Below are 15,395 nucleotides of genomic sequence, written 5' to 3'. Positions count from 1 at the left end.
TTCAACTGCTATTTCCAAGGGGTAAGAATTAATTTTGATCCCTAGATGAATAAGAAAGTACCAAAAAAAGAGCATTCATATTTTAGTTGCTATTCTCAATATTTTTATAGTAAAAATGTGTAATATTACTAAATAAAACTACAAATAATCCACAGATTCTCCCCTTGGTTCCTTAAAGTCAGTTTAAGCTAATTTTTTACCTGTCTGGCCCACAACTTTACTGTTCTGGTTCATTCTCACTGCGTTGTTTTCTGCCTCGAAAGATCAAAAAAACCGTGTACTTGCTCAGCAGACTGACAGTTAGCAACTTGCTGGTGAACATCATGGAGTATTTTAAATACCCAGAAAATTCCCTCAGGAGTTGGTGGAGACCAAAAAACAGGGTTAAATAGAGTGAATATGAGATGTAGATTCACCAGGTTGCCAAAAACACAATTCCAGATAAATGGTAATGTCGCTCCGTAACAGCATGATGTGTAAGTAAGCATCTGTTTTCTTAGTTCATCATATCAACTTAAAGATGATGATATGTAATATATTGTGTTCACAACTTGTTTCTACTGCCCCATGTGGCAAAACACGGTTATTACAAGTTTAAGAAAATGTAGTAAATCAATGTAATGTATAGCTGCCATGCTTGAAGGGCTCACCCTGAGTGTGAACATAAACTGTCAGTATAAATGAGTAGCTCTGATTCTGCAAAGTCAAAAATGGTGGGACTATTCCTATATATGGTTATGTATCTCCTTAAATACCATGCAGAATAAATGCAAAGCTTAAATTCAGAAGATCTGTTCCTGTTCGGAGAATTATATGTGATGTTTCCTCTAAGAGTTAAATACTCTTTGAGGAGGAAATTAAATTAAGTTAAAAGAATCAACAAAAGATGTTGGTAATGATGGTGGTGAAGGGTGGAGCTATTATGATCCTGTATTAGACACATACAATCAACCAGCCATTATGTAAAATCATGTACAACATTTTTTACAGCAATTTTACCATTTAACAATTTTTATGATGATACAGCTAGTCTCAAAATCAAACTTTAAAGATGTTACCACACTGTAAAAATATTGCCCTATAACTTGAAGAATGACATATTTCTTTAAATGCAACTTTTGGATTTATTTTATGCTTTTAAAGTGCAAAAAAAAATAAAAAAAATATATATAAAGAATACATGAACAAGGGTACCTCAGGTAGTTTTTTTGCCTGAAAATATTTCTTTTGCATAAATGCCGGTTTAATACATTGAGCAAATGTTGCTTTACAGGGTGAAGATCAATTGAATACATGTAAACATTTTGTATGACAAAACAATTCAAATTCAATTCTCACATTGGCAGTGCTGCAGTTTGACCAGCTGCATTTAATCCTGCTTGTGTATGTCCATTGTTTTCAATTCATTCCTGTCAAGTTTTCAAAAGTGATGATTGTAGCACTTAGAGGCTGGGAAATATTTTTGTAGTTGACAAAGAGGGATAAATATTCTGTATATGCTTAAATGCAATTTATAATTGCTAGAAAAAAAGTACTTCATGCTCATTTCGACTGTACAAAATGTTTGAATGTTTGGAGCCAGCAGTACTTGAAAACATAAAGCAATAGGCTGTTTAAAAACCTCGCTAACATACAACAATATATATTAACACACATACACACTGTTGATTTTTGTACACAAAATATTTAAGACAGCTAAGGTTTTCATTCTGAACCAACCAATGTTTATAAAACATTTTAAGATTATTGTCAATACCGTATCTAGACATTTCATGAAAAGATAACAGTGTTGGTTTGACAGTCACCAAAGTGCAAAACTGTCCACTATCTAACATTCACACATTTAAAATTAAAAATGAAATAGATGCAGTGAAATAATGAGACGCCTGTCCCGGGACTGAGGCAAAAAGACCAACACAGATGTAAAATATTGTAGTTGATCACATTGCCAGATTTGAAATGTGAAATGAAATCTCTGAAAGATTAGGCCGTGGTTCTGACTGATTTTAAAGCTTAATTATGGTTTCTCTGTCCCTCTCCCACTTGCACTCACAGGGTGCATCTGTCCTGTCAAATGCAAAGGTGGGAATAGGGGTTATCTTTTAATCAAATGCCTCCTTTTGTAAGAGGTCAGCATCATAATGCTGAGGAGTTATTACAGTCGTCTGTTAATTGAAGATTGTATGTGTGTTGAGGATTGTGTCATGCTTGTTTATGCAATTAGCTGATAGATAAACATACAATGAGTGCAACAGAAGAAGAAAGTCATCAATCACTAAAATCCACCAAAGCTCGGGAGTAGAAACATTTCAGTTTATATATATATATCATCTTTTGTATTTTATTTTAATGTCATTAAAGTTTTTGCAGCTGCCACCTTAAATGTATCAGTCCATAAAAAGGATGTTGTCATCTGTTATCACTTCCATAGATCATTGTTGTTCTACTACAATTCCAGACTGACTTCTCTTTAAAAAAACTCTTTAGTCAGTGTGACGTGTTTAATGGATAAAATAGAGATTTCAACAAATTAAAAAATGACCTATTACGCATGTATTAATGAATAAATTACTTAAAGTCATGGTCTTACCCATCGTAAAAAATGCTTCATCTTTGCCCAAAACAAGGGGCTGAATTTGATTTTTATTTCTGGAAATAATCTCTACACCAGTTTGGGTTCTGTTATAGGCTTTTCAAAAAATACTAATTTGCCTTTATAGGTAGCAGCTTAATGTCACAAAATAATGATAATTCAACTGTTATTAGCATTAACCAAATACAGTGAATTTTGATTTTGCCAGAACGCCATACTCACACATTTATGTTTTGGTATAATTTAGTATCTGTAGTTTGTGCTTGTCTCAGATTCTTCGCTCTGCCTCTGCTGATTAGAAACTTGAGGTTGCTTGGTGATTAATGCAATATTGGAGTTTTTTATTTTTTTGAAGTCCTGGATTTGTAACACTTTAGTATTTCTGTATTTTCAGTTTTACCAAAATTACTTTACATGAATACAGGCTTTATTATATTTTTATGAACAAAGTTATTTAGTTTTTCTCACTTTTGCAGGGAAGGGTTTAGAATCCCACTGAGATTCTGGGACTTGATATGCCTTTTATCTGAAGTACATACTGTATTGCAAAATTCCAAAAAATAGCAAAGTATCAAGTCTGAATCCCAAACACCTCGTGATGCATGCATGCAGATGCCCAAGAAAAGGCTTAATACCAAATACAGGCCAGATAGTTATAGTTATATAAAGTTTGGGAATATGAAATACGCTGTGGAGGCACATCTGAACTCTACTCTGTAGTCTTATGACAAATTAAATGGAATTACTCTGTGTTTGTAAAGAACTAAAAGATGGGGGCTGGAAGTGTTCACCAATCTTAACTCACTGATTCTGCAGTGCTTTTTCCACTGGGAGGTACGTCCTGGCAGTCGCACAGGGCATGTGACAAGGGAAACGCTGTTTGGCTTGCAAACGTCCCTGCTTACACTCTGCTTTGTATGCAGGAATGGTAATGTTGGATTTTGGGATGAAGAGGTTTGGATTAGAGGCTTTTATACGACTTCGTTCCTGCCCCTGCTCCCCGGATTGGAAAGCAAAGGAAAGCATGTCTTTCTTTTTTCTCCCTTTCAAAATGTCACTTTTACGATGGACAGTCCTGACTCCTCCGCCGTCGTTTGTTGTCCATATCACCGTTCATGCCGCTCCTCATGCTCTCATTCCGCCTTCTCCTCATCTTTCCAACCTGTTGAGAGGAGATAAAGCACACTTGACTACAGCTGTTCAAAAAACCAAAACATTGTTGATAAGAAAAGTCATGAAAATTTTAATAATCATACATTCTACAACCTATGTGCAATTTGTGGGAATGTGCCTCCTCAACTGAAAATGAAAATAGAATTAAATCAAAACTGTAAACACTAAACAAAGTTAGATTTGTCATGAATATTAAGAGGTTGTTTTGATTATGTTTAGCATTGTTTTTTTTGTTGCTCTTGAGATAATATCTCCATTTATTTTTGAAGAGAAGAGTGTCAATAGGTGAGAAAATCAACAAATCCATGAATGAACACTAGAGGTCAGCGTAATACTGAAGAAAGACCAAAGTACACAGGACGCGTATACAGCCGGGTGTTTTACTATCAAAATGTAATTTAAACATTGAAAGAAAAATATAAATTAGATATATTTTTGAAATATATTTGACTGAAGGGGTCCTGTTATGAATATAAAGATTATCCACATTACAAGACATTGGGCTGTTATTGTGGGATGAAGTCTCTGAACTATTCATTATTCTACTTATTTTAAAATAATGAATGCATAATCTTCCCATTATTATGGACCTGATTTCTTTTAATTTAGTTTTTCCTTTGTAAAGCATTTTGCAACATAATTTTAAAAGGTGCTATATAATAATGTTATAAGGTTATTTTTAAGGAAATACCTGTACCTAAAACAGAAAAATAACTGTTTTTGGTAGGTCATAAAACTCTGCAAAACAAGATGATTAGTATAGCTATAACTGTTTCAAATTCAAGATTTCTAATATTCAATTCCCTTGGTTAAAGAAGACAAAACACAAACATCTCTGAATTTAGCCAAGAACAGTGAGAGAACAGACCTTGGAATCCCGCTCTGCAAATTTCTGGAACATGTTGGCGTAGGTCTTCTTGTCCTGTTCATGATGTGCCTTAATCTTTCTCTGGCAGATGGAAATCTGAGCCTGTGCCGCTCGATTTGAAGGGTTGACTTGCAGCACATGCTGAAAGTCCTCCATGGCCATGCTGAACTCGTTGCGAAGGAGACGGGCTTCCCCACGACGATACAAAGCCTTCTCGTTGTTTTCCTCCAGCTCAATCGCCTTAAACACACACAGAGTAATTAGTAAAGACACAAAGAGATAAAGTAATGAAATTGAATGTTGTTTAAATATGGACACATATCACCAGGGCCTTGCAGCTCACCTTGTTGCAGTTGTCCACAACTTGTGAGAAATCTTTTATCCGTAGGAAACACAACGCTAAATTGAGGTGTGCTGTTAACATAAAAGACTGTATCCTCTTCTGCTGCTCTATCCCAGTACCAACCTCCATCTCTAGCCAGGAAACGATACGCTGGTACTGGATGACTGCCTGGTGGTACAGCCCTGACTAATACAGGAAGATAATAGCATTTTATGAACATGTTAACAAGAAATGTATTTGGTTGGACAAAAGATCAGCATGGGGGTTTGTACCTTAAAATACTGATTCCCTTTATGCTTAACTCCAGCAGCCAAATCTAGCTTTTCAGGCAATGCCATTTCCCAGGTTTCTTTCGCCTTGTGGAAACACAATTAATGACACAGTTAAAATAAAGGGAGTAAACATTGGTTGTCATTGTCTTAGTGTCAGCTGAAATGATCTACATAACTATGCAGGACTTGTTGAACTTTGCTTAAAGTTGACTTATTTCTTTTAAATAGAAAAACGGACGAAAACCAAACAAATGTAACAGTTTATTTCTTCAGACAGAGTAGAAAACAGGACTCACCCTTTTAAAGCTTTTGAGGGTAACTTCATATATTATGTCTCTGTCTGGTCCAATGTTGTACTCCGGTTTACCTCTGCTTCCAAAGGCATACCTAAAAATATAAAAAAAACATGACAGAGCATTAGAGTGTTAATAATACAAAAAAATAAAACCTTATTTTGGAACTCATCAAACAGGCAATTTGAGTACAAAGATTGTATAAACTGTCAACAGTCGACTTGAGCCATTTGACATTTAAACTATAGTGTGGGGAATCACACCTGTAAACAATCTAATACATGTCACTGGTGAAATTTAACACCTGTCTTCCTACAATATACCAGACACTTTATGAAAATGCAATGATATAAAAGAAAATACTCCTTCACTGCTTATGTGAAGTTTATCCCAATACAACTAATTTTATAGCCTGATGTTTTTAATACACAATACAGAAAGTGTGTGCAGTTTAATATGTGTATTTCCCAATCAAAGGGGCTGATAGCCTTTAACTGCAAAATAAACATCTATGTTAGTGGAATAATGTATGGCACTAGAATAAATATCATACATATTGCAAAATAAACATGACTGATTTGGGATAACATAGTGCAGTTTCTTGAAAGGAAAGACATAAGAGTAGAAGAAATAGATAGTTCTGATCCCTAAGAGGAGTAATCATGTGGATTTTTGTGATTTAGGTTGGAGACGCATTATGTGAGAAGTAGTTTTTGCTTTTTTCTGATTGTGTGTCTTTATTTTTTCTTATTTCAGGTTCAGTTTCTCTGATAACTTCCTGTTGGCATTAACTCTCAGTTTGCTATTAATTCCCGGTACTTGTCACCAGCCACTACTTGGTATTGCTTTTGCTTAAAGTGGCTAATCAGTGAGGTTTGTGTGGGAGGGGTTAACAGAATAATATTATGTGGTTTAGCCAAAACGATGCCTTCTATTTACCTTTGTAATAGCTCCTTATTTCTGCTATTGATGATATTAATTAAATTTTCTTTGGGATGACTCATTCAGTTGTTGAGGAACCAAATCACACATGTCTTCTTTCAATATTGATGTATTTTAAGCTTTTTAGAAATTACCGTAACATATAAAAAATAAAGTACTGTTTATTTAGATGTACATGTTTTGGACCAATGCAGCATATTGATAAACCAATATCCGTACCATATTCTCACTATATCAGGTTAGTCTTTCAGTATTCAGGTTACTGTCAGTGAGTGCTTTCTACCTCTGAGAAGACAGAAACAATACTGTTCAATATAGGAGAGTATAAAATATTGTATGATTGTTGAAGACCACATGACTTCTGACTCCACACACGTACAAAATATATATAATTAATAGTAGCAGGAACCGCATTGCTGAAAGTTAAGGCTTTCACTGGTTATGGTATCGGTCTTCAAAATCCCATATCAATGAAGAAAAATGCATATTAATAACGACAACTTAGTATAATCATTATCTGACAGAAACCCTTCATTAAGTATAACGAAATAAATTGTTCCTGGGGACATAATTGTAACCTTCGCTGGTTTAATGAATGACCACAGAAATCAAGCGGCAATAAATACCAAAGCAATCCGACACCCTAACACCACACAAAGATTGTCTCCCAATATCTGCACTAAATGAGAAAAATCAGTTTTTTAAGGGTTTTAAGTAACTTACTTTGGTTTCAAGTAAAGTAAACAGCACTCTCCTTTCTGCATCTTGTCCATGGCTCGGTCCACTCCGAGAGGAATGCCTTGTTCTTCAGCCTCACCAACAATAAAGCTGACGTCCCTGCAGTCAAACAGACGACCACCACCACATCTTCCCTCCAGGTGCACTGTGGGTCAAACAACACAAATCATGACACAATTTAACCTCTGCTATAACAGTAAAATGTACTTGTTATTTGGAACAATGTCATTAATTATCCATGAAGAAAAGCATGGCCTTACCTTCAACACTTGAGCCATCGTTTGGATTAGTGTAACCGTCACCTTTGACCTTTATTCTTCGCATGATGCCAGAATCTTCTGTGAGAATCTCTCCGTCAAACTTGAGTAGCTCCATCTGTTAAGTCGTAAATGTTTATTTAATAATTGTTCTGCATAAATATCAATACAAAGCAAATACAAAATTAGAGCTCTGCAGAACTGGGTGTATGGTGATATAGTAAGTGTGGGAGGGGAAAAACAAATGCATACCAAAAAACAAGTAGGAGTCATTACATCAAGTCATGGAGATTAAAAAAAAGATAGATAAATAATTACTATTGAAGAAACAGTACACGTAGACCGTTTAATTAGACATATATGGTCCATACCTCTTTTGGGACAAAACAAGCAAAGATTAATACATCCCTCTCAGCTAAATAGCCCCTTAACACCCAGTCCCCTCTTATATTTCCCCTGGGCAGCCTTAGGTTTGAAAAATCACCCTCTCTGAAAGAATATAGGAAATATTGTTGTAACTCTTCATGAAGCTGCAGTTTACACTGTGGGAAATATTGATGACACATTTTTCTTACAACGTGTGCATCATTTTTATACACATACAGAAAATTCAGCCTGGCATTTTTGGTATCTTTGGAAAAGTGGATGTCCAATAGACTTTAAAATAATGTTCTGTGAGTTTGAAAGAAATCTAGCTGCAGAGCATGAGTTTGTAAGTTTGTAAACCCATCAGTAGGTCATTGAGGTTCACAGTACGAGGATAAACACCAACAAAAATGTGGTTACACTGTACATTTAGTCCCCCTGATTAGCATCCATAAGTAGTACTAGTAACATTTAATAAATTGTTTATAACACACTATAGCGTAGATAGAAATTAAGATTTTTTTAAGTGTTTATTAAGTGACAAATATCAGACAATAAGTATAACTCCTCCTATGACGACATATTCAATATTATTACACTGTGTGTTATTATATTATCATTCACCATCATTTTATAAAGCAGCCTTCACTTACAGGAGGATGTATAGTTGTTAAAAAATACAATTATAAGCACTTACAGCTTTATACAACTACATTACAGTATGTTCTGATGCATTTACATTTACTAATGTTTATATATTGAATTATGAATGCTAAATAGGGGGAGTAACAGAAATGTCGCCAAAAATGTCAATACCTCTGTTAAAAACAAATTAACAATCTGAATACCGAGAAATCACATATAACATCGAACAACTGATTGTAAAACGTGTGGTAACACCTGACAAAGTTTGATTAGATTGGGAGTATTGACAAAAGAACATTCATTGTGTATGTGTAAAGCCAAGCAGTTGGCCAAATATCTTTTTCCCATTGCTGAATTATAATTGTAATTGATTATAGAAACCGGAAAAAGCCTGAATTGTGTCCCCACAGAACTCCACACAAACTAAGCCAGTCTGGCAGTTTAACTGAATGGTATTAAAATAGACCAACCAGTTACATTTATGACCAGAGAGCTCCATCTGCAGAGACTGACACATGCTCCTAAATTAGCAGGGACCCTTAGTGTGATGCAGAAATAATACATGGCACAAATGGCAGCACTGAGGTGTCACACATACCTCAAACACAACTGACGCGTTGGGAGGAATTTTGTCAGGATTTCCAGCAGATCCATAAGCGTACTCTGGTTTACACAGAAGCATGCACACCTCGCCCCTCTGCATAGACATCACACCAATATCCCAGGCCTTGAGGACTTGACCTGTGAGTGGATGAAGCAAAAAAAAATATCTATAAGAGATGTTGCTGGTTTAAAAAACGAGTTTAAAGGCTATGTAATAATTATGAGAATGCAAAGGAATAGTTTGACAATTAGGGGAATGCGCTTATTCACTTTCCTGATTAGTAGACTGATTAGGTCATATCTGTCCATTAAATATGAAGCTTCAGCTAGGAGCCAGGTTAGCTTAAGAAAGAGTCCAACACATAACCACAAAATCCCTCTGTAAAACCACGACTTGTTGTTTTTACTCTTCAAACAAGGTATAATGTGTTAATTGGTGAGCTTCAGGGGTGATGGTAAGTGGATAGAGGTGTTAATAATCATCTAACTCTCAGCAAGTAAGCACACTTTCCAAAATATCAAACCATTCTTTTAAGTGAGATACAACACTAAGGCAACAGCTTGTATGACAGTAATGCATAAAGTCGCCTACCTTTGCCCACATTGAAGCAAAAAGTCTCTTTGCGATCTCGACTGCAGTCAAACTTTTCCCCGGTGAGCAGCCTCCCAGTGTAGTGGACGGACACTTTGTCCCCAATCATCGGTCGCTCTCCATCGAGCCCCTGACGCTTCACGACCTGCAGAGAGAAAGAATAGCTTCCAGTTCAACTGAGACAGCTTTTAAACAGAGAACATAGAATGAAAAAGATCATGCCATATGGTGGAAAAATGAGTCCTACAACAAAACATTAAAATCTAAAGCAATGGCAATAATTACCTTGATAACTCCTTGGTCTTTACTAGTTGTTACATCAATGCCCTTTGCAGCAAACACGGCTGTGTCTGGCTGGCCCTCCATAGTCAGATCCTGATCAGTGGTCATTTCTGTGTGTGGGCATCACACGGTAACACTGTAAACATTATGAACACAAGCCTACGCGTTAGCAATCCGAGCACCATAAATAACATGTCCTCATGTCTCATGTTTTCACTTTGAGACCAACTCGCAACAAGGGAAAATGGCTCATGAAATAATTTCACCTCATTTGTCGAGCTGGACTGGAAAATCACAGTCTCTGACAAAAAAATCTATGCAAGATCTCCTTGATCCACCCAGGAAATATGACTTTTTCCCGCCACATTATATAACTTGTAGATATTTAAGGACACATTATCTAGGAACATGTACTGTACTGGAGATATATTTACAGTTTTATTGCAGAAGCCACAGTAACATTGATCCCAGCTGTACAGGGAACATTACTTTGCACCGCAGTTGTGATATCACTTAACTGCCCAGCGCCTTGTCTGATTCCCAACTATGAAGCAATTACATTGATATAAAGTTGAAGGCAGCAGCGTGGTGCTCACATGAGTCATTTTGTTTTGTAACACAAGCTGCACCCGCCAAGGTACAAGAAGACTGATGTTGAAATCCTCAATACAAAATGAACAGTGCAAATACTGACATGAGGTTCTGACAGGCTGCAGATTTCATTTTAGTGTCCCTAAAATATATTGTTGTTAATAGGTTGACAAAGAAGGAATATTGTGTTCTTTGTCAACCTATTAACAACAATATATTTACGTGTGGGCTTGACTACGCTTACACTGTGTTCTGATAAAGCTGCACCTTCACAAATACAGTCATGTAATCTCTCCCAGTGTTTGTGATGAGGCAGGTTACTATCTTGAATTTGATCACGACTCTCCATCTCAGAGGTTATACATTGATATAATATCTTATCAAAATATGAGTCTACATGCTGTCTAGTTTTGTCTGATGATGAGGTGATAGAGCTCAAATATTTTCTCCTCTGTGTTTCTCTGGTTACTGTTGAGTAATATGGTTTTTTTGAACAGTATTTGACCTCTACCTGTATGGCCATCATATCCAAATAACTACTTATCCCTCCTTCAGAATTGATATACCCAGCCCAATTACTGCACAGTGTTTTGTCACCTTATCAGTTTTAAAGTATACAATCAAAAACATGAATTATTGTTTTTTTTCTCTTTTTCTCTTCAAAACAATGTCAAAAAAGAAACAATTTAAAACACTGTTGTACAGCGATAAATAGTTGGATCAGACATTTGATGCCAGCTTCTGGTACTTGACAGTTTCAACACTTTGTACTTGTACCGAGCTACAATAAACAGCCTAATAGACAGACAAACAGACAAAAAATATAGATTGATTGAAATAAAAGAAAAAAATCTATGTCAATATGATACTTGAGGTTTCGGGAGCAATAACAAAATCAAAACATTTTGGTACCTTACTTTGAGAAATGTTAGCCGATCATTCTTTCAATATATCTGTCTGACAGACAGACGGACAGACAGATTTATAGATAGATAGATAGATAGATGGATGGATGGATGGATGGATGAACGGACGGACGGACGGACGGACAGACAAATAGATAGATAGATAGATAGATAGATAGATAGATAGATAGATAGATAGATAGATAGATAGATAGATAGATAGATAGATAGATAGATAGATAGATAGATAGATCTGTCGTTGTTAAATGTTGCCTCTCGTCACAGAAGCAATCTTTGGTCTTCTTTTGTCGACACGCTCTGTTACCCAATAAACATGGCTGCAGGCATTTTTCAGTTTCTCCTGGCATAATAATATTGACATTGTTTGAAGACAATGAAAAAGCTAGTTAGATATGTTAAGCATGTTGTCACACACTATTTGTTGATTATTATCACAAGCAACAGCTGAGACATTAACACTTGCTCGAATAGCATCAGCTCACAGCTGCTCTTAGACTGTTCCAGGATGTTACCAGAGGCCAGAGTAATGAAGAAACGATTACAAATAAAAAAGTAACATCTACGATGAGGAAAACGTTAGTCTGACTAACAAGTGTTTTCTGATTCTTCCTTCATTGAAGAATGTTCCCTTTAATTTCTCTTCTCTAACTTTATCATATTAGAAAGTACAACATTTCAAACCTAAATTGCCTCTTCATCAGGTTCAGAGGGATAAAGCCAATATGGACCTCAAATGTTTCTAAATGTAAATAAAGTTTAAAACCAAGTTTTGCACACTAACCAACAAGTGTAAACAAATAAAAGCTGTATATATTGCCTGCAAAAAAATGCTATTCTTTAAATTGTTGACTTTATGCTGGTGAGTCACCAGGGGAATATATTATATTAATGTTTATGAAGAACCATATAAATAAAGATGGTCTCTCTGATCTTTAATCACATCCCACTTTACTGTAACCCTCGCCCATCTTTCGAGCTCCCTGCACTGGATATCATGTAACATAAGGACAGGTTTAGGTAATGTAGATGTTCTCTATTCTGCTGAAGCAAATTAAATCCTATTTCATTTGTCATTCTGAGAAAAATCCTATTCATATTAACTGCAAAGCCAGTAAAGACAGTACAATGAGTGATAGGTTACGCAGTGGTGCTGATCAGACAGCAGTCTTGTGGCCACTTAACGTTTCCACGGAGATGGTTTCATATTAAAGAGGAACAGCAGTTTTCTTTCCTTGCATCATTTTCTAGAGGAACAGCAGTTTTCTTTCCTTGCATCATTTTCTAGATTTTTCCACCAGTTGTCCTGTACTCTCAGAACATCCCAGATGCTGGTGATGACCATGTGTAAATATTAGGATATCATGCCGTGCTGACTAAGTTCTGAGGTGTTCTGAGCCTGTAAGTAGGAAAATGAAGCAACAGAGCTTGACCTGATTTGCCTCAATTTGACAATAAACTAATTCAGTTGAATATTGATAAAGAAATAGATTTGAACTAATTTTCCTAGTGTGAGAACTGACTTAGGAACGGTAAGAGCCCAGGCCATGGGGCACCCATGTTCTTCAAACCACAAGGTAAAACCATAAACATCTGTCTTACCGACATCTGCTCAATTTATTCTGCTTCTTCAATTGTGTGTCACTCTCAGAGATCAAGTGACGTTTACTGAACTCCTCAACACAAGCGCAGAACAAAATGTCCGTCTCTTATGCGGCAACACCTCGTCCTATGTCTTTCCAATTTCATGGATTTCATTTTAGATGTAACTCATTTTTATGTGCGTGTGTGGGGGGGAGGTGTGTGTGTGTGTGTGTGTGTGTGTGTGTGTGTGTGTGTGTGTGTGTGTGTGTGTGTGTGTGTGTGTGTGTGTGTGTGTGTGTGTGTGTCTGTGCATGTGCATGTGTGTGTGTGTGCATGTGTGTGTGTGCGTCTGAACACAATGTTCCTTCTATTCACAGTTCCCTGCTGGCAAAGCCTGATGGTGTTCACCAATCTGAGACCCCCTCACGTACAAACCAACTTGAATTTTTGAATGAAAATAAGCTGATTTTAATTATTCAAATTGACCATTTACATTAACACACAATTTAATTTTAAATAAAGCAATCAGGGTTATAGTGTGATGATAACCATTCTAATTAAATTCAAATAATCAAAACATATTCATTCCATAAATTTCATCATTTCACTTTTTGCTTTACCTGTAAACCTATAAAATAATTATTTATCAAACACTGTACATGGAAACCAGCTGCAAATAGTTTTGACACAGATAAAATGGCATGTAGGCTAGATGTACCTAAACTCAGATACCCTGCGGAGGAATGCAGGAACAGAACACAATGAGGCAAAGACCACATCCACAGACGCACACGGTGTATCTGTACATTCTGTCTCACATCCGTACTCTGCTGCTCATTCATATGTGAACATGTGAGCACACAGTGTGCATGACAGAGCCATACACTGACATCCTGCAGCAGAGCTTTGTCTGGCATGGGAGAATATTTTAAGTTAAACTAAGTTAAACTAATTATTAAAGAAAAGCTGCTTTTTATGGAGATCACTTTTTGAAATGCTGCTATATTGGCATATTTACTCTTAATGTGAAATGAATTGAATTTTATTGTTTTCATAAGGCAAAGCTAAATAACTACTCACCCTCTCCTTAAGTATCTTTACAAGTCAGTGTATTTTAACAATAAGTCCCTCAGGCAGTGTGATTCATCACTGGGACTTTGCCTCAACCCGTGCCCATGTCAGCAAGCCAACTCTCCTTCAATCTCACCGCTTCTAAATCTAAATACTTCATGTATGATAACACCCATATATTTTAAGTAAGTTATTCAGAGGTTACCATTATGTCTTGTGATGTACAACTTCGTCCAAATTGAAATTGAAAAAGGATGAGCACAGGATAAACTAATGTTACCAATTCTCAAAAACAGTGTTACAACCTGCACTGTATGAGGATACACCTAAAGCCTAAAGGGATTCTGGATGTAAACTCTTGTCCTCATCCGCCTCCACTGGGAACCACAGCCAAGTGCCACACACAGACAGACAGACAGACAGACACACACACACACACACACACACACACACACACACACACACACACACACACACACTTCACTTACACCTATAAAACACACACTGTGAGTCTTAACAAGCCTTAGTTTCCAGTGCTCAGTGGGATACAACTGTAACCTCAAATGCCCCCACACGTGTGACAAATTCAACATCCACCCTAGAACAGTTTATAACCAGACAACCTTTACTGAACATGTGGGGGATTTTATTAATCATTAACGTTTTTTATGAGACCGGTTCTGATGGTTTACGACGTATAACAAGTGTCCCCTTTACACAGCCAGACGTGAACGTAAAACACTAGAAAGCCGGTAACCATTGTGCATTAATTAACTAATAAATAAAAAATTGAAGCGGCAGAATAGTGGAAATTTAGTAAAAGACTCACATTTCCTTGCGCTCCTTTTTTGTAGTTGTTTCCCTTAAGGGCTGGTAACCCGCTGAAATTCTGTCGGTAGATTTTTTTATTTTTTTTCTTTCACCGCGTCTTTACATCCCAATTCAAGCCCGCCCCAGTGATCTCATATCCAGGGTACCAAATGTTCTGCACATGTGGTTATTAAGTCGCGCTGCTTATGTCCCGTGTTGCCTTTATCCCCTTTCCTCTCTGGTGGCGATGAACGCGTCTGTGAAGTAGCCACATGGATCCCAGACTTCAAAATGACACGGGTGAGGGAGAGAGGCTGAAACACATCAGAGAGAAAAAGAGAGGGAGAGAGAGAGGAGAGAGAGAGAGAGGGAGAGAGAGTAGAATAGAGTAGAGTTGTGGGAGGGCGTTTAGTGTAAAAAATTAAGGGGGCAGGTCTTGGAAAGCAGCC

At 36.7% G+C, this 15,395-nt stretch overlaps 1 protein-coding gene across 1 annotated transcript; it reads right to left on the bottom strand.

Annotated features, from left to right (window-relative positions):
- Nucleotides 1–917: 917 nt before the first annotated feature.
- Nucleotides 918–15,248, bottom strand: fkbp5 (FKBP prolyl isomerase 5). Its single transcript, XM_054617149.1, has 11 exons — nt 14,966–15,248; nt 9,971–10,103; nt 9,686–9,830; nt 9,089–9,231; nt 7,483–7,597; nt 7,208–7,367; nt 5,546–5,636; nt 5,250–5,333; nt 4,978–5,163; nt 4,635–4,874; nt 918–3,755 (listed from the first exon to the last, which is right to left on the bottom strand). The coding sequence occupies exons 2-11, from the start codon at nt 10,073–10,075 to the stop codon at nt 3,654–3,656; spliced, it is 1,371 nt and encodes a 456-aa protein (XP_054473124.1). The 5' UTR covers nt 10,076–10,103; nt 14,966–15,248; the 3' UTR covers nt 918–3,653.
- Between the last annotated feature and the right edge of the window lie 147 nt (nt 15,249–15,395).

Source organism: Anoplopoma fimbria, chromosome 17 (genome assembly GCF_027596085.1).
Source record: "Anoplopoma fimbria isolate UVic2021 breed Golden Eagle Sablefish chromosome 17, Afim_UVic_2022, whole genome shotgun sequence".
Lineage (NCBI taxonomy): Eukaryota > Metazoa > Chordata > Actinopteri > Perciformes > Anoplopomatidae > Anoplopoma > Anoplopoma fimbria.
This window is presented reverse-complemented; position numbering and strand designations above follow the sequence as displayed.

Coding starts and splice junctions, on each gene's coding strand:
- fkbp5 (XM_054617149.1), bottom strand. CDS start 10,075: ATGACCACTGATCAGGATCTGACTATGGAGGGCCAGCCAGACACAGCC. Junction 9,232..9,685: donor TTGCTTCAATGTGGGCAAAG/GTAGGCGACTTT, acceptor ATCCACTCACAG/GTCAAGTCCTCAAGGCCTGG. Junction 7,368..7,482: donor CGATGGCTCAAGTGTTGAAG/GTAAGGCCATGC, acceptor TTTGACCCACAG/TGCACCTGGAGGGAAGATGT.